Source organism: Scatophagus argus, chromosome 15 (assembly GCF_020382885.2).
Source record: "Scatophagus argus isolate fScaArg1 chromosome 15, fScaArg1.pri, whole genome shotgun sequence".
NCBI classification, from domain to species: domain Eukaryota; kingdom Metazoa; phylum Chordata; class Actinopteri; family Scatophagidae; genus Scatophagus; species Scatophagus argus.
This window is the reverse complement of record NC_058507.1, coordinates 2,858,697-2,883,171: the sequence shown is the minus strand read 5'-3', so window position 1 is coordinate 2,883,171 and position 24,475 is coordinate 2,858,697. Positions and strand designations below refer to the sequence as shown.

Sequence of the window (24,475 nt, the reverse complement as noted above, 5' to 3'; positions counted from 1 at the left end):
AGGGACGTGCCCACAGATTTCGCTGTGGCTGAAACGGTTTTTCATCCCGAGGCAGATTAAGGTCAGACGCAGCGCCTGCTACCTGCGTGCTGCTGAATGTCATCCGGTTTAAAGCACTTGAGAAAAATCATTTGCTGAGAGAAAATTGCCGCAGTCGTACCTGATTGGAATTAGCAGGATCATGAGCAGAGGGAAGATCATCTTCATGTACGGTATCGGGTACATGCCAAACGTACACAGTACCAGCAGCTGCATCATCTGCAGGAAGGTGAAGTAGTGGATCTTTCTCTGGGGCACTTTGCGGATGTAGTGGGTGGGCGGGTAAGACGTCTGCAGGAGGTGAGAGGATCAGGACAGATTAAAATACAATCTACCCCGAGGCTCCTTTCCTCACTGTCCCCGGGTCCCCTGCAGTCTTACAGACATGACTAAGGGAAGCGGACGGCCCACACGACTCTAAGAAGCTCGCTGTGGGTTTTAGATCATAAATAACATTTAGTTTTCAGTGGATGCTTTCTTATGAGGCACAGAAAATGTATTTATAGCATGAAGGCTCTCCTGTGTGAATGTGAGAGGTGGGGTACAGCAGAGAAGCTGCTGATATTATTTTAAAGGATATTTGTATAAAAACGTTGCTGTCTCAACAAAGTCATTTCCCCCAGCTGATCTGGTGGTGTTGATAAATCAGAAATGACCAGAGAAATCAGCCAATAAAACAAAGTCGTAATCCCAGTTAACTCTACTGACAATCACTGAGTCAACAGATCTGCGATGTCGAAGCCTGGAAATAAACTTAATAAGCAAACTGAAGGCAGAGACTGTGATCCACTTCTGACAGTTACTTTCATATTCAATACTGTGATGTTGAGTGATTCAAGGTTTTAAAAAACTCAGCGCCTGAGGCGAGAGACAAAAATACTCTTAGCTATAAATAAACACACAGAAGTGACATTTTATGACAACTTTAGAGATAAGATCAAAACAAAATGAAACAACTCTTGGTTGAAACATCTGGATGCAGTAATCTTGAATTGTTAAACATATAAAAAGAAATACTTGAATTAATAACCCTTCTGCACAGCGAAGTGAAGTAACAATACATTAAAATGTTTGCAAGTTGGGGGGGCGCTTTATATTTTGTGAACAATTACCTCTTGCTGCCATTTGGAGGTGCTAGTGTGTGCATTTACCAAGTGCAGTTAAGAGGGAAATGGCAAGTCTTGCTTCCAGCAGGAAGGTTAAATCGGACACACAGGAGCAGAAGAGAAACGTTTTAATCGGACCGACGACGTGAGAGGGTTCATCAGCAGGATGCTGGATGCACATGAGTGTCAGGAAACATCTTCATGAGGCTGACACTGGAATAATACTGTTAATTTACGGGATGATCCGTCTTAACTCGCTAAAACCCTCCCACCTGGCATTCAGAGTAGATTAAAACAAACAAACAAAAAATTATATTTGCTAATATTATTTGACTCATATCTGGTCCTCCAGCCAACCGTCAGATGTGCAGAGACCCTCGATCGACATATGGTCACACACACACACACGCACACACACGTTTGTTCCCTCGCCCTCTCAGACCACACACACTCGCCCTCACCTGCTCCTTCAGGAGGAGAGCCATGCGGTCGCACATCTGGTTTCCGTCGATGGAGGTGAGGGCGATGTAGAGGAAGAGGCCGTACAGGACGGGTTTGGGGATCCACTGCAGCGGGAGGGGCAGCAGGAGCACCGACACGCCGATGAAGATGTTGGCAGTCAGAGACGTCAGCCGGGTCTCCTTCACCTGGACGATACTAAGGATGCACACACACACACACACACACACACACAATGCACAATCACACGTAAATGAATGACTGCTGGAAAGCTTACAACTGTTTTAAACAATGCAACAGACAACGTGTTTCTTATCGCGGCTCCTGCATATTTTCCATCTGAAACATCCTCAGGTTTTTCAGACCAAATTTTCTGAGTTTGAAGGAATATCTAAATATATTTTTTCTAATCTTAGACTGTGGCAAACTAACTGATGTTATATGCTGACTTTTGTGTGTAAGACAAATCATCAATAGGCCTCGTTTCATCCTTAAAGGAGCAGGTAAACCCTGGAACTATTAAGACTCTTGCTTCTTTTTATTTTATTGTGAAGCACCTCCTGAGGTTCTCCTCTCAAAAGCCAACTTACTTTTTCAAAAAAACTTTATCAATTAAAAATAAATATAATAAAAACCACTGCTTTCATTAGCCACTTTAAGATTGATCAACTGACAATCAGATTTGGAAATTTGGAATATTCATTTCCATACATGCACACACTTTCAGGATACTTTCTGCACGCAAGATCTCTTATTAGAGTCTTTGAGAAGATTGTCTCCCATGACCCATTTACCACTCTTAACTACTTAAATATTGAAAACACTGTATAGACCAAAGTATCCAGACACTCTCTTTATGGGGCTGTTTCTCAGGGTTTGGACTCGGCCCCTGACTTCCAGTGAAGGGAAATCTTAATGCTTCAGCACACCAAGACATTTTGGACAATGCTATGCTTCCAACTTTGTGGCAACAGTTTGTTGAAGGCCCTTTTCTATTCCAGCATGACTGTGCCCCAGTGCACAAAGCAAAGCTCCATAAAGACATGGTTGGACGAGTTTGGTGTGGAAGAACTTGACTGGCCCACACAGAGTCCTGACCTCAACCCCATCCAACACCTTTGGGATGAACTGGAACGGAGATTGTGAGCCAGGCCTTTTGGTCCAACATCAGTGTGTGACCTCACAAATGCTCTACTACATGAATGGGCACAAATTCCCACAGAAACACTCCAACATGTTGTGGAAAGCCTTCACAGAAGAGTGGAAGCTGTCAGAGCTGCAAAGCTGTCTGTTGGTGTGATGGTCAGTCCCAATACTTTTGTCCATACAGTGTCTATAACTTACATATCTGTGTGGCTGGAATGATGAACCTAATCCTCTCATCTCTTAAAAACTGCCTCACCTCTTCCACCCCGAGAGAAAATGGTTAGCTGCATAGTAATCATGCAATCAGGACAGAGCAGGATACAGTAGAACTGCAACACGAAATTACAGTCACCACATGCTCTGAAGACGACCTTTAATTGAGCGTCTGATTAGCGCCAGCGACGGCAGGGCGGGTAACTCACGTCTCATAGAGGTGCCCCCCCTCCACACGCTGCTCCACGAAAGCCAGCTGGCGCACATGGAGGGTGGAGTGGGGGAAGGCGGCGTGCATCCAGGGCAACCCCAGCACCGACATCAGTATGTTAATGAGCCCGGAGAGCATCAGGTCCCAGTGATACGCTGTGCCCTTCAGCAACCTGCGGAGCAACACAACTGTTACACTCCACAGCACAACAACAGACTAATAACTCACCAACGAAAACAGAGACAAACACACACGGAGACAGAGACATAGAGATGTAAAAAGAAACATTTGCATATAGTAATATTTAGAGAAGTGAGCACACGTGACAGTAGTCAACTCGCACAAAGGGCGTCGCTCTCCTGAGGTTAGCCATGCCCTTCGACGCCACCTGAATACACTTGCCCACGCGTTTCGCCAATTCTCATCCAACATACATGAAAATACACGTCCGTGTTGTGCATTCTCACATGTTGTCATACAAAGCTAAGCATGAATCAGTGTGTCACTGGCGATGACATCATAAGCCAAGCGTGACATTACAGAAACTTCACATAAAAGGACGACTGCGACCTTTATGAGGCCACACGTTAGTGAGGGATCACTGCTGTGCATCGCCCCTGCCTCTCCAGCTGGCTCGGTGGGAGGGTGACGTGTGTGTGTGTGCGTGTGCGCGTGCGTCTTTTGGGGGAGGCTCACCCTGAAATATATATAAATATCAACACACTAATCGTACTGATCACCAGATGTGTCCTGCTGATGTGCCCCTCAACATGACATTGAAACCAGCACACTTTAAATCACAGTAAAGACCTTAAATGCAGGAAGTACCAGGGAAAATATCGACACACTATTACGATGTTAAGTCTTTTAAACAATAGCTCGCATGCAAAGATTTGTGGGTGTGGCTCATTTTGTGTTGTGGTTAAACCCCCAGGCCACTAGATGGCAGCGTTGCAATCGCTCTTCAGCCATTTGACTCTTTGACAGAAGCAGGAAGAAGAAGATATAAGCACATATCACAAAGACAACAGGCCTATAAGACAATCGATCAATATATTGAATCGTACCCCATGTACTGTGATACGTAAAGTACCATATTGTTAACTAGTAAGTTTAAGTCTAACTAGCTGGTTATTGAGCTTACGTGTCATCTATTGTCCTTCAACCAAAATGGATGAGTTAAAAAATTGTTTTAGCGTATATTTATTTATAGGATGACAGATATTTTGAATAAATAAATTATGATAGAAATTAAAGAGAGGCAGTCCAAAAGCATCTTATTTCTTAATGGAAAAAAAGAAAAGGAAAAGATGTCAAGACAAATAAAGGGATGCAGCAGATAAAAGGATCAGAAGAGAAAAGCTGGAACAGAAATAGCCACAACTTTTCCCAGCTCCTGTCCTTTCATTAGTGACACGTGAGGGATGTGGTGAAGCCTGTCTACCAGCCTTTTCATTAGGGTTCACTCTGAATTCTATTCAGATTCTCTGTGTGGAGTAAATAGGAACACAATTATACAATCTATAAAATATGAATCGGGTTGAATGGATCAATTCTCTTTTTTATGCTACAGCAGCAGTTGTTTTGCCTTGCAGTGACATTTAGATCTAATTAATTTCTGCCCAACAAATGATAAGGGTTGAAATACCATCATTATAATGTTCACTGTGGGGCTGGTTGATGGCTGATGGCTCTCACTTGGTTCAATGGAAATTTAGAAGAACAGGGTAAAAGCTTGACGTCGTGTTTTGGCTCTGAGGCTTCTTCAGAGCTCCCTGACTGTGACAATTTGACTCAGATGTCAAGTTTTCGCCTCAGTTAATCTTCCCTCCCTAACAGACCGGCAAAAATCCAGTTTCAGTAGATCCCAAAGTGGGGACAGTGGATCCCCAAAGGTCCTCGGTGGCTTTGGTGATGGGTTATAGAAAGAGTTTAAGCCTGTTAATGCGCACAAATTAAAATCCCACCTTTCACCCTCATTAATCTGATCCCTTTCAGCAGTTTAGATGGCTTTGTAATTGTTAATAAAGTCATATAAAAGATGAACTCGTTATTTGCCTCTACCTGTTTTCTGGTGCGTTGGTCAGCGAGACAACAATGTTCTGGTCGATGAAGATGAGGAGGGCCAGGAGGAAGCCGAGGCCCATGGCGCTGACGATGTTCATGGCCGACAGGCGCTCAAACGGAGCCACGTTGAAGACGGGCCGGTCGTGAACTTTAAAGACTGGAACTGTTCAAAGAGGAAGACGAGAAATTACAAGCGGAGCTGAAAGAATTAGTCATCAATCAATCAATTACTTATTAAATGGAAAATACTCAGCAACTCTTTTCATTGTCCATGAGTTATTTTACTCATTTTTGAAACAAAACGTCCAGCGCTGAAATATGATGTTTTGTAAAGCCTCAAACGTGCTCCCCCTCCCATCACCGATGAGATGTTTGCAGCAGTGTCTGTCCTGCCCAATGCCTGTAGTTTCTAATTGTCTTATTGTTGTCTGGAAATATCTTGCTGTGTTTGGGACATTTCTGGGACAGCGGATGTGCTGCCTCCAGCAAATAAGAGCATTCGGGTGGTGAGGGTAGAACTGGAAAACGTAGAGTCAGACAGCTTCAATGTCTTTGGAGTTTGACGCGTTGTTTGGACAAAACATCACTTCAGGACATCACTTCTGGTACTGGGTAATTGGACATTTTATGGACAAAGCAATAAAGTGATTAATTGAGAAAAGCATCTGCAGATTAACTGATAATAAAACTCCCAGCTTAATGCTACAAACAGAAAGAGGTTTTACTCTAATGAGTGTGTTCCCGCTTTGTCAGGTAACTGTAGCTTGGTACACAAACTACTTGATTACAACTCTGTGATAGCTAAGTTATGACAGGAAAACAGTTTTGGATAGAATTTATGCCTAAAATTCTCTATCGGTACTTCAAAAACTGATCAGGTTCCATCTTCACAAACATAACTGTCTTTCAGACTGTTGTGATGACTCATGTTTTCACACCACCAGTCGTTCTGTGAGAGCGGCTGGCTTTTTCATTTTTTTCTCCACATGCTGGATATCTCATTTAGGACTGTATCCCCTCAAATGCTGCTGAATTAAGTGCAGTTGGTTACATTTAGGAAGAAATGACAATACAATAATGGGTCTATTATCTTATGACTTATTGTCTCTGGAGGTAAAGGAACAGAAAATTGGCCAGGCACTTAAATTTAAATTCACTTGAGGGTTTGGCGCTCGTCTGTTGTTTTTCTGTGCCGACCCCTGGAGAACAGCTGCTGCCTTGGCAACAATGAATGGAGATTCAAAATGATGCTAAACAATAGAGGATAAAAAAACTCCAATGTGTTTTGGCCTGTGTCTTGATTAAGGAACATAAAAAGACAATAAAGGCACCAAATAAAGGAGGCCTCGCAGTTAGACAGCATGTCTTGGAACTAAACAGGCCATAAGTTTGAGCCCTTCAGCAGGCTTCAGTCCAAAACCTTAAAATGTAAATAAACTCCAAACAAAGCTGCACTGTCACAACGACAGCTGACGAGCTGTTTCATATCGCAGTGTTGTTAAACTGTTACGTTGTGCTTAGATTAAAAGTGTTTGAATTTTTGTACTTTTTTCCTCCTACATCTGTCCTTGTTAACAGCACAGAAACACAAATAATCACTTGATCATTTACTGTAAAGCTGGGAAGAAACCAACACGTTCTCACTGCTAACTCTAACTTCAAACTACGACGTTCTTTTTACCTCTCGAATGTCACTTTTTTACTCGCAGGGCCTGCAATAAGCAATATTTGGTTTCACACGTTATGAATTTTAGACACTGAGTTACGTTCAAAAGGGTCGCATTCAGTTAAGTTTAGGCACAGTAACTGCTTGGTTATGTTCGGGGAAAATTCTTGCTTTTGAACAGGCCACGTTGAAGAATTTGTCAACTATAGAGAGGAATGTTGTGGCAAATTGCAACAGCAAAGCATTTTTTTAATTTGTTAGAGCTCTGATTCTGACTACACCAAAGAAAAAACATGATCTTTCTTTCTTATAAGAGCTGAAATAAATAAAGCTGACTTCCACAACATAAATCTACAGTATGATCAAATTACTCAAAAGGCATATGTTTTATGTTGATAAATATTAAGAAAAAATAAATTGAATTGAAGTCTGACTCTCAAGGTCGAGTTTAAGGTCATTTCATGGGCCACGTTCATACAGTCACTGTATCCTATATATTACTGCATAAATATCTGCGACGTTTACATATTTATAATGCATTAAATCTACAAATCTAAAATATCAAAACAGGTTTAGTCATAACCTCAACTCTTGCCGAAACATCTTGCTCACTGCTCAATAAAACCTGCAGCCATGACGACATTCCCACACCGACGATGACGTACCGAATTTCACTAAACTGTATTGATTTTTAGGTTGCAATTAAGTAAGACTCGAGAATTTTGCATGTGGACCCTTTCATTGATCTCACAGCACAACGAAAACAGAAACATGACTGAAGAGTTTAAAAGCACGAAGCAAAGAAACGATACTGACGCTCAATGTCGCTGAACAGGTAGGAGCCTATGAAGGAGAACAGCAGCACTGAGATGGGCAGGGCGCAGTCCGACAGCACCTCCCTCACTTTGGCATGCAGGAACGGACTGAAAGAAGGAGAAAGAGAGACGGAGAGAGACAGGGAGTGAGCAGGGAGGGACAAATATCAGAGGAATACAATTACCGTGGACGAGACAAGGACAATGGCTGCAATCCTGACACTGCTTAAGTACCTTGGTTCGCCTTTTGCTTACACAATTGAATCCGGCTTTGAGGTTGATTTGATTACTGGGAGCAATCAGAAGTAGAATATTAATGCTTATTAAATCACAGGCTGGAGCTGAAGCTTGGGCAGAAAAGGGAGCTTTGTAAGAGCCAGTCTGGAAAGTTCCTGTAAGCTCGGTCGCTCCTGACAATCTTTAGAGTCAAGGGCCAACTCAGCAGTATTCGTCCCAGCCGGCAGTGCTCCCACCCGAACACAATTTAAACTTCTCCAGTGATTTATCTCAAGAGTGCTGCAGGGCTGCAGTGCTGCACTTACCTCCTTTTGAACTGGTAGAGGGTGTAGCCCATCCATAATGTCCCGAGCATCAGCAGGAGGCAGAGGACGGGCCTCTCTCGAGTGCACTGGATGAGGGATTCAGGGAGCGCGTTGAGTGCCAAGCCAGCCGCCACCTCGCTCCTGTTTCCCCCGAGCGGGCCTCTACCCTGAGGGAAGTCCTCTATGCTACTGTTAGCCAGCGTTGGAGGGTGGTAGTACCTGTGAAAGACTGAAATCACATCCACAGTGTTAAGCTGAGGAGAACACCCCTCACACGATGACCACTTCCTGCAACATATGCAGGGTTTTAGAACATGAACTAAACTGAAACCTAAGCTGACATGATTCAGAACATGATGAGCAGCCTGTTAGCATCAGCACTGTGAGAATGCTAGCATGTGTGTAGAGCCTCACGTGGCTGCTGACTCTTGTTTAGTCTTGTAGTGAACAACAGAACAAACACAGAGGAAAAACACACTTGTTGCTTGGTTAACGCCGACATCGTGCATGTGACTGGCAACACACACCGAAGTAGCCTTAAAAATGACTGCGCTGTTTATGCTGCAGCAGAATGTAGGAAAAGTTCAGGCAAAACATTGAACGAAGAGACACGGGCAACAAGCCGGAGAGAGAACCTCATAAAAGTGAGATAAACCTCAGCTGAGCACTGCCTCTGCACTGCAATCAACTGGATTGTAAAATAAAAACGAGCCTCTCTAGTTTGCTGACAGTTTTTGCACACTGGCTCACAGATAACAGCAAATAGACAACAGTATGAAATCTGATCAGGTGATTAGAATCTTCAACCATTACAATCTCCATCAATCTTTGTCGCATGTCATACCCCTGTCTTTCCCTTTCTTCCCCAAGAGGCAAAAAATAATACCCCCTAAACTAATTCTTACAATGTGTGTTTCTGCACCATACTGCATTGGTGCATTAGTCCTGACACCCAGACCAGATCTGCAGACAACAGGCCGGTCATAATGTGCGGCAGCCCCTTTAGCGAGCGTCACGCTAAAGGCTGCCAGGTTAACCTCTGTACAGCAAAGCTTTTACAACTATTTTTAAAAGGGAAGAGTGACACAACCTTGTCAGTAAAACTGCCACACGAGTAGAAATGATACCTATCATCACCGCCATTGGCGAGCGTGCGACAGGACCTGCGCCGCTCCCTCCGCGGCCTTTTCATCCAACCAGGACAAAGTTATGCAGCAGGCAAAGTTGTACAGAGGACTGATACACACCCAGAACATATTCATTCATGTTACTGCAAAATATTTTGGATGAAAAGTGTCAACAAAGTGCCACAGGTTAATGTTATGGTAATGGCATATGAGCTCGGAGCGTATTTTACAAATGGTTTCTGAAAATTGAACTACTGCACTGGCAATCTCCAAAACAGGACATCATCGCATTCAAAATAAATTACATTCTGCTATCGTCATCTCATTTTTTTGGAAATTAAATTGTGTAGAATATTTATAATATACTAAGATGGGACGGGGTGGTGTGGTATGGCTGCAGGCCGGGCTCAGAATCTGGACTGATTCATTTAGGATGACGTATCTCTCTCAGCCTCTCAGTCTGCTGACCCGCCAGAGTAACAGAGGAACTAATGTGTTCTTCTTCTGTCTTCCCACCACTAAATTCTCTACAGTAAAAAGCTGTTTCTCAGTCTTGGCCAGAGATCTCACTTATCCCGAGTCTGACTCGCAGTGGAAGGGGGCTGCTCTTTTTTGATTACTTAACTAAGCAATCGTTTGGGTCTTGGTCGGCTCTGCGATTCCCACCCCTGGATCAAACATTTCAGCAAAGAAGAGAAAAAGCTGTCTTTAAAGTCCCTGTTGGTGAGAGGGTCAGGTGTCCCAACACTTTTGTCTATATAGTGTATTTACGACAGTGGCGTTTAGGTGAACTGCAATCCTAATCTGTAGGAAAACAATTCCAGCATAATGCTGCTTTAACCTTAAGTGGCAGTAAGAACTGGAAAATTATATCTGGCATCACAATAATCTTTAAAACTGTGCTTTGTTCTTTAATAAGCATTAGTTTTTAACAGATCCTTCTGAATGACTGCATTCAGCAGAGGGACAATTGTAGTGAGGGAAAAATGAAATTGTTCAGCAGTTTTTAATTAAATGGACTAAATGATTAGTCAAAGAGATCTTGTGACAATCAGCCAACAAAATATTCTTCAGTCAAGGACAGCCATACCAATTAGTGAGCTGCACACTTAAATTCTAATCCCCCCAGAAATCACCTATAATACAGTGTAAATTTAGTTTCTTTTGAGCATTTGAAGACATCTCGTCTCAGTGTAATTGGCTGTTTATAAACCAGACACACTTTGCAGAGACAGGACTCGTGGATCTGACAGCAGGTATGATGTTAGTGCGAGCTTCGCTTCTGATTAGTCAGAGCCGACTACAAGCTCCTGCTTTGCCAGTTCTGTGGCAGGACGTGACCTCAGCAGAAGCAACGTGAGCCTGTGAAAACAGTGACATAACCAAGGAAAGAGACATCAGACATATGTGTCTTACTTTTGACTGTGCCTTTCACAGCATCCACCACAAATGCAATGGAAATGAAGAGGGCGATGACCTCCTCCGTCGACCTGGAAAAACACAGGAAAATTACAGAAGTGACAGTCAAGGCTGTTGCAGTGCAGCACATAAAGAAACAAAGTGCCACAAAACTGGCAATATGAACTGAAATAAAAATAAATCTCTATGGAAAAATTCATGAAGGTTGCATCCATGTGACTGCAAATTAATCTTGGGGCGGATGGTTGATGACTACAGAAAAAAAACGTCTTTTAAGACACAGACAGGCATACCTGGTCCAAGCACCTGGTCCAAGCACCTGGTCCAAGCACCCGGTCTAACCCGGTCACACAGCTTAAACTGTTTAAAAGTGTCGGACTCAACACGAGAGTTTCGATCACAAAAAACCCGCAAAGTAAAGCCGAAGGAGTCGAGCGCAATGAAAAAGCGTCATCATAAACACCTTTTGAAGAGCTTCATGAGCAGGCTGACATTGAAGATCCCTCCGAGGATGAGGAACAGGCAGTTCCACAGACCGATGCAGGCGTAGAAAGCTGGGAAGTCCAGGTTGTAGTCGTCGCAGATTCCTCGGATCACTGCGAGGTTACACGTGCACAACACACAAACAGAGAAGAAGAGAGAGCTCATAGGACACCTGAGACGTTACGTGTGCATGTTATACTTGTGGAATATAGAAACAAGAGGAAGAAACGCTTTTTTCAGTTTTCATCAAAAGTCAATCAAGTGTGCCTGAGAACTTGTGCGAGCCAACAATGAGCCAGTCAACAGAGAACCATCGATGCTGATTTAATCGATAAAGTGAAAAGCAAAGTGGGTTAATAAGGCACAGTATTGATCATCTTTTCGTACTCTGTGACTACAGCTGCTTTAAAAATAACAAGATAACACAAAAGGCTGTTTTTGCCACTGATATTAGTGAAAAACACAGGAAGAACTTCATTAGAGATTTCTACATCAGACATCGATTTCGCCAACACACACACACACAAAGGAATAAACTAAAACATTTCATTCAAATATAAAAAGGATAAAAGAGTTGTGATGGGTTTATTAAAACCATAAAAATCCAGTTGTGATCCTGAGCAGATCTGTGTGCAGATGAGTAACAACCCTCCAAACAGGCCATTGTTCTGCTCAGACAGGCTGCGGGAAACGCAGTGTAATTATCCCCATGAGAATCTGCTTAGCACAAATCTAACCCATTTATTTCAAAGATCATCACACCACAAACCCAGCAAACAGCTCTGGTATTAAAACTACGTCTTGGCATCAGAGTCGCCGCCTTTCCCCCATCGCTGTCCCACTCCGCAGCATCGTTTAAATCCTAACCAACAAAGCACAGCTGTTGGGTAAAGACCATACAACAGTTTATGTGCTGTTGTCTCTCTCAGAACTGAATATAAAGTTTACATGTGCGTGTGTGTGTGTGATGACAGAGCTCTTCCCTGAAACCAACCGTTACGTAACATCAGTGAGGGGAAAAAAAATAAAAGTTATTTTCTTCGTTCCTGAAAAACCCCAAGTTTTTGGAGAGATGTGCTTTTTGCTTGACTGCACCAGGAGCACTCATTTGGGGCATATGTGTGAACAAACAGCTAAATTACTCCAGCAGTGGTGTTTTCTGGTGAAAGAGAGAGCAGATGAGGACGCAGGAGTTTCTCGCTGCTGTTTTACACGGTTGGCTGCCTCCTTCTCTTGATTTTTTGACGTAATCTTCTTAGCACTCCACCCACCCCTCCCCTCCCACCTCCTTTTCAAATTGACCGTCGGCACAAAAAAGATAAGTGTATTTTGGCTGAGCTGAGCTGAATAAAGCAGGGGAAGCCTACCGCTGATGAAGATGGCGAGGGGAGCTGTGGTTAGAGGGATGACTAGAGGAGAGCCGGCGAACAGCGAGTAGATGACCCCGCCGATGCTTTGGCCGATGATGGTCTTCCGAACATCTGGACGGAGAGGACACACGCAGAGAAAACTCAGGAGGACGTAATGATCTGCGCTAATAAATTGCCTGCTTCCTCAGCAGAGCTCAGCAGAAGATGGAGCAAATCTTAAAGTTAGTTAAAGTTAATGTGATGCAAAATATTTTGGTTTTACACACAACTTCAAGTTCACTTATCACTAATAAACATTCTCACACAATGCTAAAGGACTCACACTGAAGCTCTATGAAGCTTTGGAGCGTCTTTCATCTTTGTAAAACTGCTGTCGGCAAACACAGATTGTTTGCAAATTATTTCATTGTTGTGTTTGTAAAACCCAAATCGGTGCACATCCTTAAAAAGCATCTTAGAACCATTTTGTTTTCTTTGGCTTTTGGATATTGAATCGCCTCTTCCAGCAAAAACATCTTGTTTTGTAAAGTACCGTATATATAAAGTTTTCTGGCTTTCTTGCTAGCAGTCACACTCTGATCAGACACGTTTCACTGTTTTTAACAAACTACACAGCAGACTTATCTGACAGACAAAGCTAACAACTGGCTGATGAGAAACACAGCAGCTGGTGGAAACCAAACCAGAGAGAGAAGGAGAGCGAGTGATGAACATTCACCAGGTGGACACACACACACACACACACACAAAAACACAACTTGTATTTTACTGAACGCTTAACAATCAATGCTGATAAGGTTCTGTGTTTGCAGGATGTGCCGGGAGACAATTACAGCAGTTTTACAGCAGACTTTACAGTGAAACATCTACAGCAGGCCTGAGTAAAACACACATCTTACGACTGTGGAAAATCCCAAACCCTCAACAGGAAATCTGCAGCCTCTGAGAAAAGGGTCCACGCTCATACCTATCTCGCCACGTGTGCTCTCGTCATTGAGGGAGCCAAAAGCGATGGCGGGCAGGAGGATGGCAATGTAGAGGAAGATGGCTGTGGTCATGTACTTCAGCAGGGTTTTATTACTGCCAACTATACCTGAGGGGAGACAAACACATGAGTCATATTCAACTCATAATGGAGCGGAGGAGGCTCAACACTTTAATTTCCAAACGACACAAACATTAACGGAGTTCATCATTCAGTGCCTCTACAGTGTGGAACATGCGGTGCGTACAGTAAAACTGTCCTGCGAGGGCTCACTCTACCTGCTGCGTTTTTTAAAATACGTGTAATTTGTTTTTGGTTTTGTGCCATCCATCATTCTGTGAGAACCGTTATCGCTTTTATCTAAATGATGGATAACTCATTCTGGAATAAAACAATTTAATTGGGCTCTAATGCGATTACAACGATTTTGGTCCTGTGACCTTCATCAGATGATCATTATCTGATGACGCTCACAAGACAGAAATATCTTGATTTTGTTACAGCACAATGAATGTGTTCAGATATTATGAAATGAGAAGGGACCGAAAGAAATCAGCCGAGCAGAAAGGAAATCCAGTGAGAAAAACTCAGCTCACTTTAAATCGACTTTACTTTAAAAACAAGGTCAACCAAGTCAGATCGGCTGCTTTAATTAAGCAGTTCCAATCCCTTTAAAGCAAAAACTCAGTGAAATTCAAGTTTATCTGGCATTAACAAAACAAAACAGGAAAATTATCTTCCTCTCTTGAACAAAACCAAATTCTAAAGGTCACGTAGCATGTGTACATGTATTTGTTACACCGACCCTCACACTCACAGTTTTGTTGATACAGAGAATGATTTCACGAGTCAATAAAAGCACCAGTCTGCTGAGACTGCAGTGGAGCTTGTATACAGCAACGTCCTTGTCTGATGACTTGGGAAATTACAACAACACTGGCCACAGAGCGACATATGGGAGCAGTGCGACATCCGAGGCAGTCAGTTTAGCGGGAGAGACAACCCTAGATGTGACACAGATGCGGCGCAGATGTATCTCAGGCAAAAGGTGACAGACAAATGAGGAGCTGCCAGAGGCACCCCGGTGTGGCATAATAAGGAAGATGATTCACTTTCACGAAAAGCCCGAGTCCAGCCTACCATCTGTGAAGTCAGAGGGGTAGAAAGGCAGCCTGCGGCAAAAGTCCTCATAAATCCCCCGACCGGCTTTGAAGAAATCTTTACACTGTGGACAGAAGGGAAAAGGTCAGATTTTCAGCGAGGACGCACTGCCCAGTAACAGCAACAGCAGCAGCTTGCGGACGTGTGCGCCATCTACAGGCAGGAAAAGTAACTGCAGCTGCAAATTAATTGCAAACCTGCCCTTGGGTCCAACGACTTAGAATCAGAATCGTCTTTATTGCCATGTAAGTGAAGAGGTTTCACATTACTAGGAATTTGTCTTGGTGATTGGTGCATACATAGAACGTAAGAACGAGTAACACAGAATGAAATAAGATAAGTAAAATAAATATGGTTCTGGAGGTAGTACAACAGTGAGGTAGTACAGAGTGGAAGTAGTGCAGGTAGGTGAGGTAAACAGTGCAAATGGTCAGCAGGTGGATCATGACATGAGCAGATCAGTGCCTGGACTGAAGTAGCTAAAGTGCAGATATTTTAATCAGCTGGTGTTCAACAGACCAACAGCAGAGGGGAAGAAGCTGTTCTTGTGGTGTGAGGTTCTGGTCTGAAGGGACCGTAACCTCCTGCCTGAAGGGAGTTTCCCAAAGAGTCCACGTCCAGGGTGAGAAGGGTCAGCTGTGATCCGACCCGCACGCCTCAGAGTCCTGGAGATGTACAGGTCACGTTTAATTCTTTTTATAGGTGATGTTTGTGTGACATTTTATATTCTATTGTTGGCTCTCGATAAATGTTAGACTGGAGTATATTCTGCTGAATACTGGGAACAACTACAGCTTTCGCTCTGAAGGTCATCAAGGTGATCTTTAGCAGATTCTATCTGATGTACCGTAAAAGCGTTGGGAAAGAGAGGCCCAACAAAAGAATCAACATTTTAGGCTGACTAAATCCGGTCTTGAATGTTACTGAATTCATGAGCACTAGTGATTGGCGTGTTCTTTCAGGGCTGATACCAATACGGATTATTGATAATGGAGGAGTCTGATGAGCAATATTTAAGTTGAAACAGATGTACACTGGCAGTCAATACAAAACTCTCAGTGTCGAAGTTCAGAGTAAACAGAGGTAGTCACGTATGAGAGCAGAGTTTACTTGAAATACAATTCTGAGGTACTTCACTTTAGTATTTCCAATTTCTGCTGTTTTATATTTACTTAAGTAAAAGTACAGAAGCATTAGTATCAAAATATTCTTGAAGTACTAAAAGTAATCATGAGGCAGGCCCACTTCAGAATAATGCATATAATATTATATTTTAAGTGTGCCTGCAAAGTGGGGCAATAAGACAGAATGTATATGCTGTCTATATTTTATATTATTAATCTACTGGGGAGAAAAAAAGAACTAAAGTCAGAAAATAAATGCAGAGGAGTAAAAAGCACAATATTTGTCTCTGAGTTATAGTGGAGTAGAAGGAAAAAGTAGCAGAAAATGTAAATACTATTAAGTAAAGTACAAATACTTGAAAAATGTCCTTGAGCGCAGGACTTAAATAAGAGCACACATGAAGGAGTTTATGAGTGAATTACAAGTGAATTCCACGAGGTGCTTCTCATCCGAATGTACACAAACGTTTTTGCCAAGCTGTTTCCTCTTTGGCATTTTTCTGATTCAGCTCGTCACATCCACGAGGTTCTCCGATAAATGCGACAGCACGAAAAGTCTTCGGAAGCTCGTGATGTTCTGAGGACAGTGATTCAGCCAAGACACTGGTGATTCCACAGGAGTCTCCTTAAGAGCTGATCTGAATCACGGAATTTAACGAGACAGTCCTGGAAAAGCTTCCGCCGCGTAATCCAAAACAAAGTAAGCAGATCAGCGGGGCTGCATTTAGATGTACATTTAATAAAGATCCCCATGTCCTCAGAATGATCGAGAATGACAGAGAGATGACAGCAGCAGGGAGGGACAGAAGATTTGGTGTATTTTTAGAGGAGTGGAGAGGAGGCCGGCAGGGAAGGAGCCACGTGATGCAAAGGGAGGGCGCGACTTCAGAAGACGAGCTTTCAGGTTACACACGATACGCAGTGAATGTGCAGTCCTGACTGAGCTCATTAAGTAAATTATCCAATTACCCAGTGTTTCATTTTCTTGTTGAACATAGCATTAGAAAATTAAATGGAACGGGTGACGAGGGTGAGTGTGTGTGTGTGTGTGTGGGAAAGGCTCTTGGGAAAATCATTCCTGCCTCATTTGTCATCTAAACAAACGTTGAAGGTTTTTGGCAGAAGAAAACCGTTTACGTCAGCGTAAACAACCTGAAAACAAACAACACCATCAACATTTCTTTTAGTGTCTCGGAGCGGGCGGGCTAGTTTTTATGAAGCCACACATGCTTGTTGAACAAGGACCGTTCATCCATTAAATCCCAATACATCATGGAATCATTTATTATTACAAGGGAGTCCGTGTGTGTGTGTGTGTGTGTGTGTGTGTGTGTGTTGTGGGGGGGCCTGATTGCAGGCTTTTGGCTCAGGTTCGATAAACAAAAGTCTCAGAGAGGAATTACCGTCCACCTGTTTGCCATTCGTTCTGAACGGCGGATGGAATGAGGCAACGGGATGGAAAACCACAAAAACACGACGACGATTTGTCTCGTTTCATTTTTTTACAACAATAAGAAAGCGGCGCGTCCTCGAGGGTGGTCTGATGTCCATTTCGGATGTGGAGGGAGGTGGAGAAGGCGGGTGGTCTCTCCTTTTCTGTTCTTTTCTCTATCATTTCATCATTTTCTGTTTCCTCTTGATTTCACCTGCTCTCTCTCTTACCCCTCTGCCGTCCCTTCTCCACCCCCTCCCCCTTTTCTCTCCATCTGTCTTTCTCCATATATCCCTCTTTCACTGAGTGGCACTGAGCCCTTCAAGCCCTGGGATAAACACCTAACAAAATCCTCCGCTATTAAAAAAAAAAAAAAAACACAAGGGGAAATGTCTGCCAGCCCTGGCCTGTCAACCGCAACATTAGGAGGAGATGTTGCTCTGTGGCATTGAGTAGAAACCCTCTGGAGGTGTGTGTGTGTGTGTGTGTGTGTGTGTGAACATGCATGTGTAGCTAAAGGGTGGGGAGCTCTGACAGGACTGTGAGAGATGTAAGGTCATTTACCCACTGAGGAGGCCTGGTAGGAGTTGATGCTGATTGATTAGGGGGAGAGAAAAGATGGAAGAGTCAAGCCAGCCAAGCAAGGAGGAGGAGGAGGAGGAGGATGAAGAGGAGGAGGAGGTGAGCAGCATGAAATGGGAGAAGGAAATGGAAGACAATAAAAAAAAAAGGTTGAAATGTGTAAATGATTGTGCACAGTTTCATCTCTCTACAGAGCCCTGTAAAGGAATGAGATGACGAAGAGCGAGCGGGAGGTTTGGGAGGAAGGCAGGACCAGAGCAATTCGGTACGTACCTCAACTCAACAATCACAGGCTCCATCATCAGGACACTGGGAATGACTCATAATGCCATCACATGAATTCACGCTGCTGCCAAATGTGTGGAAATGTGCCTAATTGCCCGAGGCCGTGCTGCTCACACGCACATGCACTCACATACACGCCACTCGCTCACCTTGAGGGGTTTGTGACTGCGGGGGTCGGTCTCCTCCTTCCCCAGAGCGGTGGGCTGCTGGTGGGTCGCCGTCAGCTGGTGCCTCTGGAACACCAGCGCCTCCTTAAACTCCTCCTGCGTCTTCGTCTCCAGCAGCTTCTGCCTGAAGGAGATGTCGGAGAACAGGGTGGCAAACGTCCTGCCCAGCTCCATCGCCGTCTTGGTGCTTTTCTGTGGGACACCACCCGGGAGGAGTTGAAGAAACAATCAGCGGTTTGTGTTTTTAAATGTTACACACCTTATGGATATGTTAGCAAACAGCTTCTAACACATCAAAACATTCATTTGGTGTTTCTGTCCAGCTGATTAATATTCACTCTCAGCTCCTGAGGGGAATAACTGTCTCTTTAACTGCTAAATGTCCTACTTTCTTCACCAGTTCACCACTAACTGTATCTTTGCGGTGAAGTGCAGTGTTTTTCAGAGCTTCTTCACAGACGACAGATGCTGACTGTGGTGGGAAGTGGGCCTGATGACAGTGAACTGAATGTGAATCAGTCACAAAACCAAAACTACGAGCTGAAAGATGCTAAAAGTTATGATTCACTGTGGCTTTTTTCGCTAACACATTCAAAATGATAATTTCCTCCGCTGTTAATTTAAAAATGATGATTATTGTATAAAATATCACAATTTTAAAAGATTTTAAAAGATTTTAAAAAGAACATTTTTCAAAATGTGTCATCTACAAATGTTGTCAGATTTTTAGTTGGGGTGATATTATTATATACTGTATTACCCAATGTTACCCAATCTCCCTCCGGGATCAATTAAGTATTTCTGATTCTGATTCTGATATTGTATTGTATACATTGAGACAAGATTTTTCAACTGTCAAAATTACATTCAAGAGACATAAAATGCGATTAATTAATAGAATACCTTGATTCACTGGATTAGTGAAAATCAATTCTCATCTGGTCAAACTGCCTCTAAATTTAATCTAAAGAAAATTTGTTATCAAGATTAAAAACCAAACAAATATGTTCTTGTGAAATAGCTCATCGTCTTTTATGAAATTCACCAAAAAGGACAGATCCGTCTATACATTACAACTTCAAAGGTGTTGCGTGGGTGGGGGGGTTGGAGCTGGGTGTTTTGGGGGGCTTTTGTCAATAATCTCACATCTACTACAAATAATGGTGTCACAAATGACAGAGTGATGGTGATAATGTACTGGCAGGCTCTGAGACTGGCGCTGCCAGGGAAGCCTTGTTAGCCAGGTGGTGATGATAGCAGCATAGCTGGGCTCAATGCGCACAGCAGCAGCTGCAGCAAACAGAATAACTAAAGCCTTTAAGCTTTTTCACAGTGGTAACTGAATTTCAACCGGGGCTGAAAGAGCTCAGGGAACGGATCTTTACTAATCTGAAGGCTCTCTTTGTGCGTGAATGCACAGGATAGCCTACCTTCAGTTAGGCTACGTTTCTGCTATCAAAAATCTCGCTCATGACTATCACACACACTCACCCTGTGTGTGTATATTCTCTATTCTGTCTCAGTGGTTTGAACACTGTTGGAAACATTTGGGACACCTCAACAAACTATACAGAAAAGGCAGAATCTGGTTGAGACATTTTAAGGCAGAAATGCATACCACTATATCTTACATATTTATGTGTGTAAATGTGTCACACACACACACACACACTCTCAACAGTTTGCGGTTTGAGTTGCAGAGGACAGCCACTATAGTGATCTTGGATTTACAGAAGATACAACTGATTCCAGTGGACACACACAAAAAAACAAGAGCAGTTTAAAGTCACAGCAAAAGCCCTGCGAGACCGTGTGCTATGAGCTAAATGCTAATGTGCTAAAAATGATAAGGCTAACCTGCTGATCCTAATGTGGACAAATTAAGTTAAATTTTGATCTGATGATGGCGCTTGGGGTAAAGTCAAGGAATCAGTATGATTTATCCAACCGCTGTCGAGACATTTACACACATAAATATGTAAGATATAGTGGTATAGTGGTATGCATTTCTGCCTTAAAACGTCCAGATTCTGCCTTTGCTGTATAGATTGTTGAGGTGTCCCAGATGTTTCCAACAGTGTTCAAACCACTGACATATATAGAGACAGAACCACTTGTCTCCACTTTCTCCCATTGTGCAAAAGTGAAACCAAAATATCTCACATTTGAAGCGCTGCCATCTTGTTCTGATGACATCATTTGGAGCCAGAGTCCGTGCAGTATCAGCTGGGTGGTGAAGCGGTGGTATCGGCTGCAACAGCCATAGGGGGAGGGGGGTCCAGATATTTTGGCTTCACTTTTGGGGAGCTCTTTAAATACAGTCAGTGTTTCAAACCTAATGAAATACCTAATTTTACTCAAGGTAAAAGTGTGGTTTATTTGGTCGCCTGTTGCCATAACTGCAGAGAGCGCAGAAAGCGAGTAACAAAGTGTCAACCACACCAAAGACGAAGGTCAGCTGACTAGCAGAAGAGCTGGAGGAGTTTCTCTGAGGGCAAAGGTACATGACTTTGTTGACAGGCACTTTCAGGTATGTGCTTAGCTGTGAGTGAATGAGAAACAGAGCATTTGTGAAGAAAGGTCACGTCTGTTCAGCACATTCACGCTGGGTAAAGAGAAGGAGGGGAAGAAAGCCACAAATGCTGTAAAGCTCTCTAAATGGTGGCTGATGGAAATGATCCACCCTTACACAAGCTAGATTACATACATTTACCAACCAAAGGAATTCCTATTATCATTACCATCGTGCCCCTTCAAAGATTTTTTTCTTGCAGAAGCAGTCACCATCAAGGATAATTGAGACGTAATAGTGCTTTATGTTTACTTGGGGCTCAGATTAATGTCTCTGAAAATGCCATTAGTGGTTGTGATTGCTCTCTGGAAGACTGGCAAGGAGGGCGCTGGAAGCATTGCAGAGGGCACAAACACAAAACAGGGTTTATGGGAAAGAAGAAATGGAAACCAAACAAACAAACAAACAGAAAACATGACGCAGTGAGCTGAGGCATTGCTGATTACCAATCCAAACCCTCCACCCACAGTTTGACGGAGAGTTGGTGGGGGGAACAATCCGAGCCGACCCAAGACAGAAGACCGATGTGTGTCTGAGCATGCATGGATGGACGAAGCAGAGGAGGACAGGAGGGCTGAGTGGCTTGACGGGAAGCCGGGAAAGTTCATGTTTTGATGGGAGTGGTGGGTATTACAGGAGCTGTGGCACTCTCCACTGGCTGCAACAAGCTCTTCAGAGCAGAGAAAAACAGCTATCCTGCACACGGCGCCGACCCGAAAGGTTCAGCCAACAGGACACTCGGTGCCCACGCAAGATACCGAGAGGCCCTTGGATTGAATTCAGTTCAACAGACACTTGGCAGCTTTGCAGTTACATTAGTAGCACTATGCCGAATTTAAGCATAAAACCCAAGAACATTTGGTAGGAAATGACCTCAAAAATTAAATTAATACTCTGATGGAGGAAAGAGCAAACAAGAAATGTGTCTAAAGCTGCCATCTTCTGCTGTGATTTGGGTCTCATTTTCAAAATAATAATATAAAATAATGCAAAAAAGAGTGGAACTCATTTGCACATTTAAACACTGTGGATTAACTGTTTGTTCATTTCTGATTACTTCACTTACTGTGGCACATAATCAGTCACTCTTTTGTCTTTTTCCTTTGAATTACAGAAAATATTTGGTCATCACCACAACCGGATCTTTTGTTACCGCTTTTCATGGCAGTCTGAATCGAGACCAGGTGAAAAACTGTTTAAACTAATATTTATCCTTTCTAAAGTTTCATCCAGAACTGGGCTTGCTTTTCAGAAAAGCAAACTTAATTGCTCTTGTGGCAGGTAGCTGACTGTGACTGAGTTAGAGAGAGAGCAAAGTAATTTAAAAAACAGTTGTAACTGTTAAGCTGAATATGGAAATTATCAATTACTTACTACAGCAGCGGGATGCTTACACTGATCATATGGCAAGTGGGACTTTAGTAATCCATATACCTGCAGCTAATTATTTTTTAATTTCGGGCATGCATGAGTGATTAAAAAAAAGCAAAATAACTGCAAAAATCTCTTCAATAACATTATGAATAGATGACTGACGCAGTTTAAAAAAAGGGCAGCAGCAACTTAACAGTCAGCTATGAGTAAAAAATACGATAAATGATATGAAAAGAGAACTTTAATGAGTGAAACATGAACAAAACAAGCGAGTCTACGAACGCCTCCGCAGTCCCACGTATCGTTTCCTCCCTCTGGGGGAAGGCCGTTACCATTTTGAGCGGGGCCAGAATCAGGATGACGTAGCGGACCTCGCAGCAGTTCTCCCCCCAGTTCTGCGGCCTCTCCAGGCGGGAGATGCACACGTGACGCCTCTGGAGGTGCTTCACGTTGCAGCTGGAGCACAGAGGGAGAGGGAGGAGGTTTTAGAAATGTCAGCGCCTCACCTCAACGGCAGCACCCCGCATTTCCATAGATTAGCCTCACGCTCTCGCTCTGTTAGCTACAGGTAGACAGCATTCAAATGTGCTGGGTGAACACACACTCACGTATATGTTAATGCATGTGTATACAGACAAATATACCGCATTCGCACTTAAACTCCTGTAGTTTAATCAGTTGGACTGATGGCTGAATTCAAAATGTTTGATTTAGAATTCTTCATTTAAGTTTTGCTCAGAATTTAAATGATAAAACAGTTCTTTGGCACATAGAAGTTTTTTTCCATTGTTAAACTTCCCTGTTGACAAATCACGTGACAAAGCTATGGTTAAAGTTCATTAAGGTTTAGGCACAAAAACAACTTGGTTAGCTTTAGGGAAACATGGTGGTTTGAGTTAGAATTGATAACTTGGTTGAGGTTCAGGGGACCTTCGTCATCTTGGTTACAGTAACAAACATGTGGTTAAGGTTCAGGACCAGTTGTGGTCAGGCGTTGTGGACTGCTGGTATGAGACAGAAAAACAAACTGGAATGTTTTGGCATTGAACAGCTTGACTTCATCTCCAGGCGTCCTGTCACATCGTGATATCGTTATGGGCTTATGACCCATCGGACTGTCTGAGAATAGTTTCATCACAAATCAGACTGTTAGCTCATGTGATTCTGATGCTGGAGTTACATGGTCTTCACAGGACGTTGTACATGCTGTTGGCATTTCATTAAGACTCAAACTATTCATTTAATACCTTCTCATTTCATGCATTTATTGTTATTGCTGTTTTGGCTTCAAGTGTGAGCTTTGTGAAATATATTACACATGTGGTAATTATCAATCAGTTGATTATTTTTTCTTAATTCGCTGACTGTTTAGTTGACAAAATATCAACAACAGCCTGTAGTGAAGGCCAACATGGCGTCTTCAGATGGCTCAGAATGATCACATTTGAGAAGAACAAATACAAAACAAATTATCATTTTTGTTGATCATCTATGCACACACACACACACACACACACACACACACACACACATCATGTCTTACAGGATGCAGAGCCAGGACTGCTGGTACTGGACTCCGGTGGCGGTGGCTGTCACCCCCTGGATCGTCTCTGACAGCAGGTGGACTGTGGGGGGAAAAGGTCAGAGGTCAAACACGGGTTAACCGAGAGCCACCGCAAGTCCAGTCTGATCCTCACACATTCTTATTTTGTGCTACACAGTGTTGAACTCTTCGTCGTTTCTGTGCGGGTCTTAAAGGCACCGGAAATGCAGCTGAGTGTAAAAATCCTAACATGTAACCACATCGGGTTGCCCAAAGTGGACCAAAGTTGGCCCGGCATAAGGTTAAATTTGTCCTGAAAGAGGTTTTTAAGGAGTAAAAACAGTAAAATGATTAAAAACATGATTTCTGTAAGGACAAAATTTACCCTAATCATTAATTTATTTTCATAATCTGAGGACGCTGGGCAGAGTGAACTCAGGATTTTAGTACCATTCTGCACGATCATCATCACATGTATCAGAACATCCAGTGTTTAATCTATTTAATAAAAAATAAAACCTGGCTCTGATTTCTATCTGCTCCAACGGTGTCAGCCAAATGCCTAAAATGTTCAATAGAAAGCTAGA

The 24,475-nt window shown here is 43.0% G+C and overlaps 1 protein-coding gene across 5 annotated transcripts in view; it reads right to left on the bottom strand.

Moving 5' to 3' along the window:
• Positions 1–24,475, bottom strand: part of slc4a11 (solute carrier family 4 member 11) — a 95,449-nt gene that overhangs the window by 3,902 nt on the left and 67,072 nt on the right. For all 5 annotated transcript variants that reach the window (XR_006845337.1, XM_046412086.1, XM_046412083.1 and 2 more), the window contains exons 6-19: positions 23,889–23,970; positions 22,678–22,801; positions 18,382–18,591; positions 14,789–14,873; positions 13,631–13,756; positions 12,661–12,774; positions 11,274–11,406; positions 10,808–10,881; positions 8,265–8,493; positions 7,724–7,830; positions 5,239–5,404; positions 3,173–3,346; positions 1,607–1,802; positions 161–330 (exon numbers count right to left, since the gene is read on the bottom strand). Coding sequence is in view for 4 of the 5 variants with exons in the window: in XM_046412086.1 (XP_046268042.1) it covers positions 161–330; positions 1,607–1,802; positions 3,173–3,346; positions 5,239–5,404; positions 7,724–7,830; positions 8,265–8,493; positions 10,808–10,881; positions 11,274–11,406; positions 12,661–12,774; positions 13,631–13,756; positions 14,789–14,873; positions 18,382–18,591; positions 22,678–22,801; positions 23,889–23,970 (1,990 nt within the window). In the remaining variant the exon portion in view is untranslated. The remainder of the gene's footprint in view (positions 1–160; positions 331–1,606; positions 1,803–3,172; positions 3,347–5,238; positions 5,405–7,723; positions 7,831–8,264; positions 8,494–10,807; positions 10,882–11,273; positions 11,407–12,660; positions 12,775–13,630; positions 13,757–14,788; positions 14,874–18,381; positions 18,592–22,677; positions 22,802–23,888; positions 23,971–24,475) is intronic.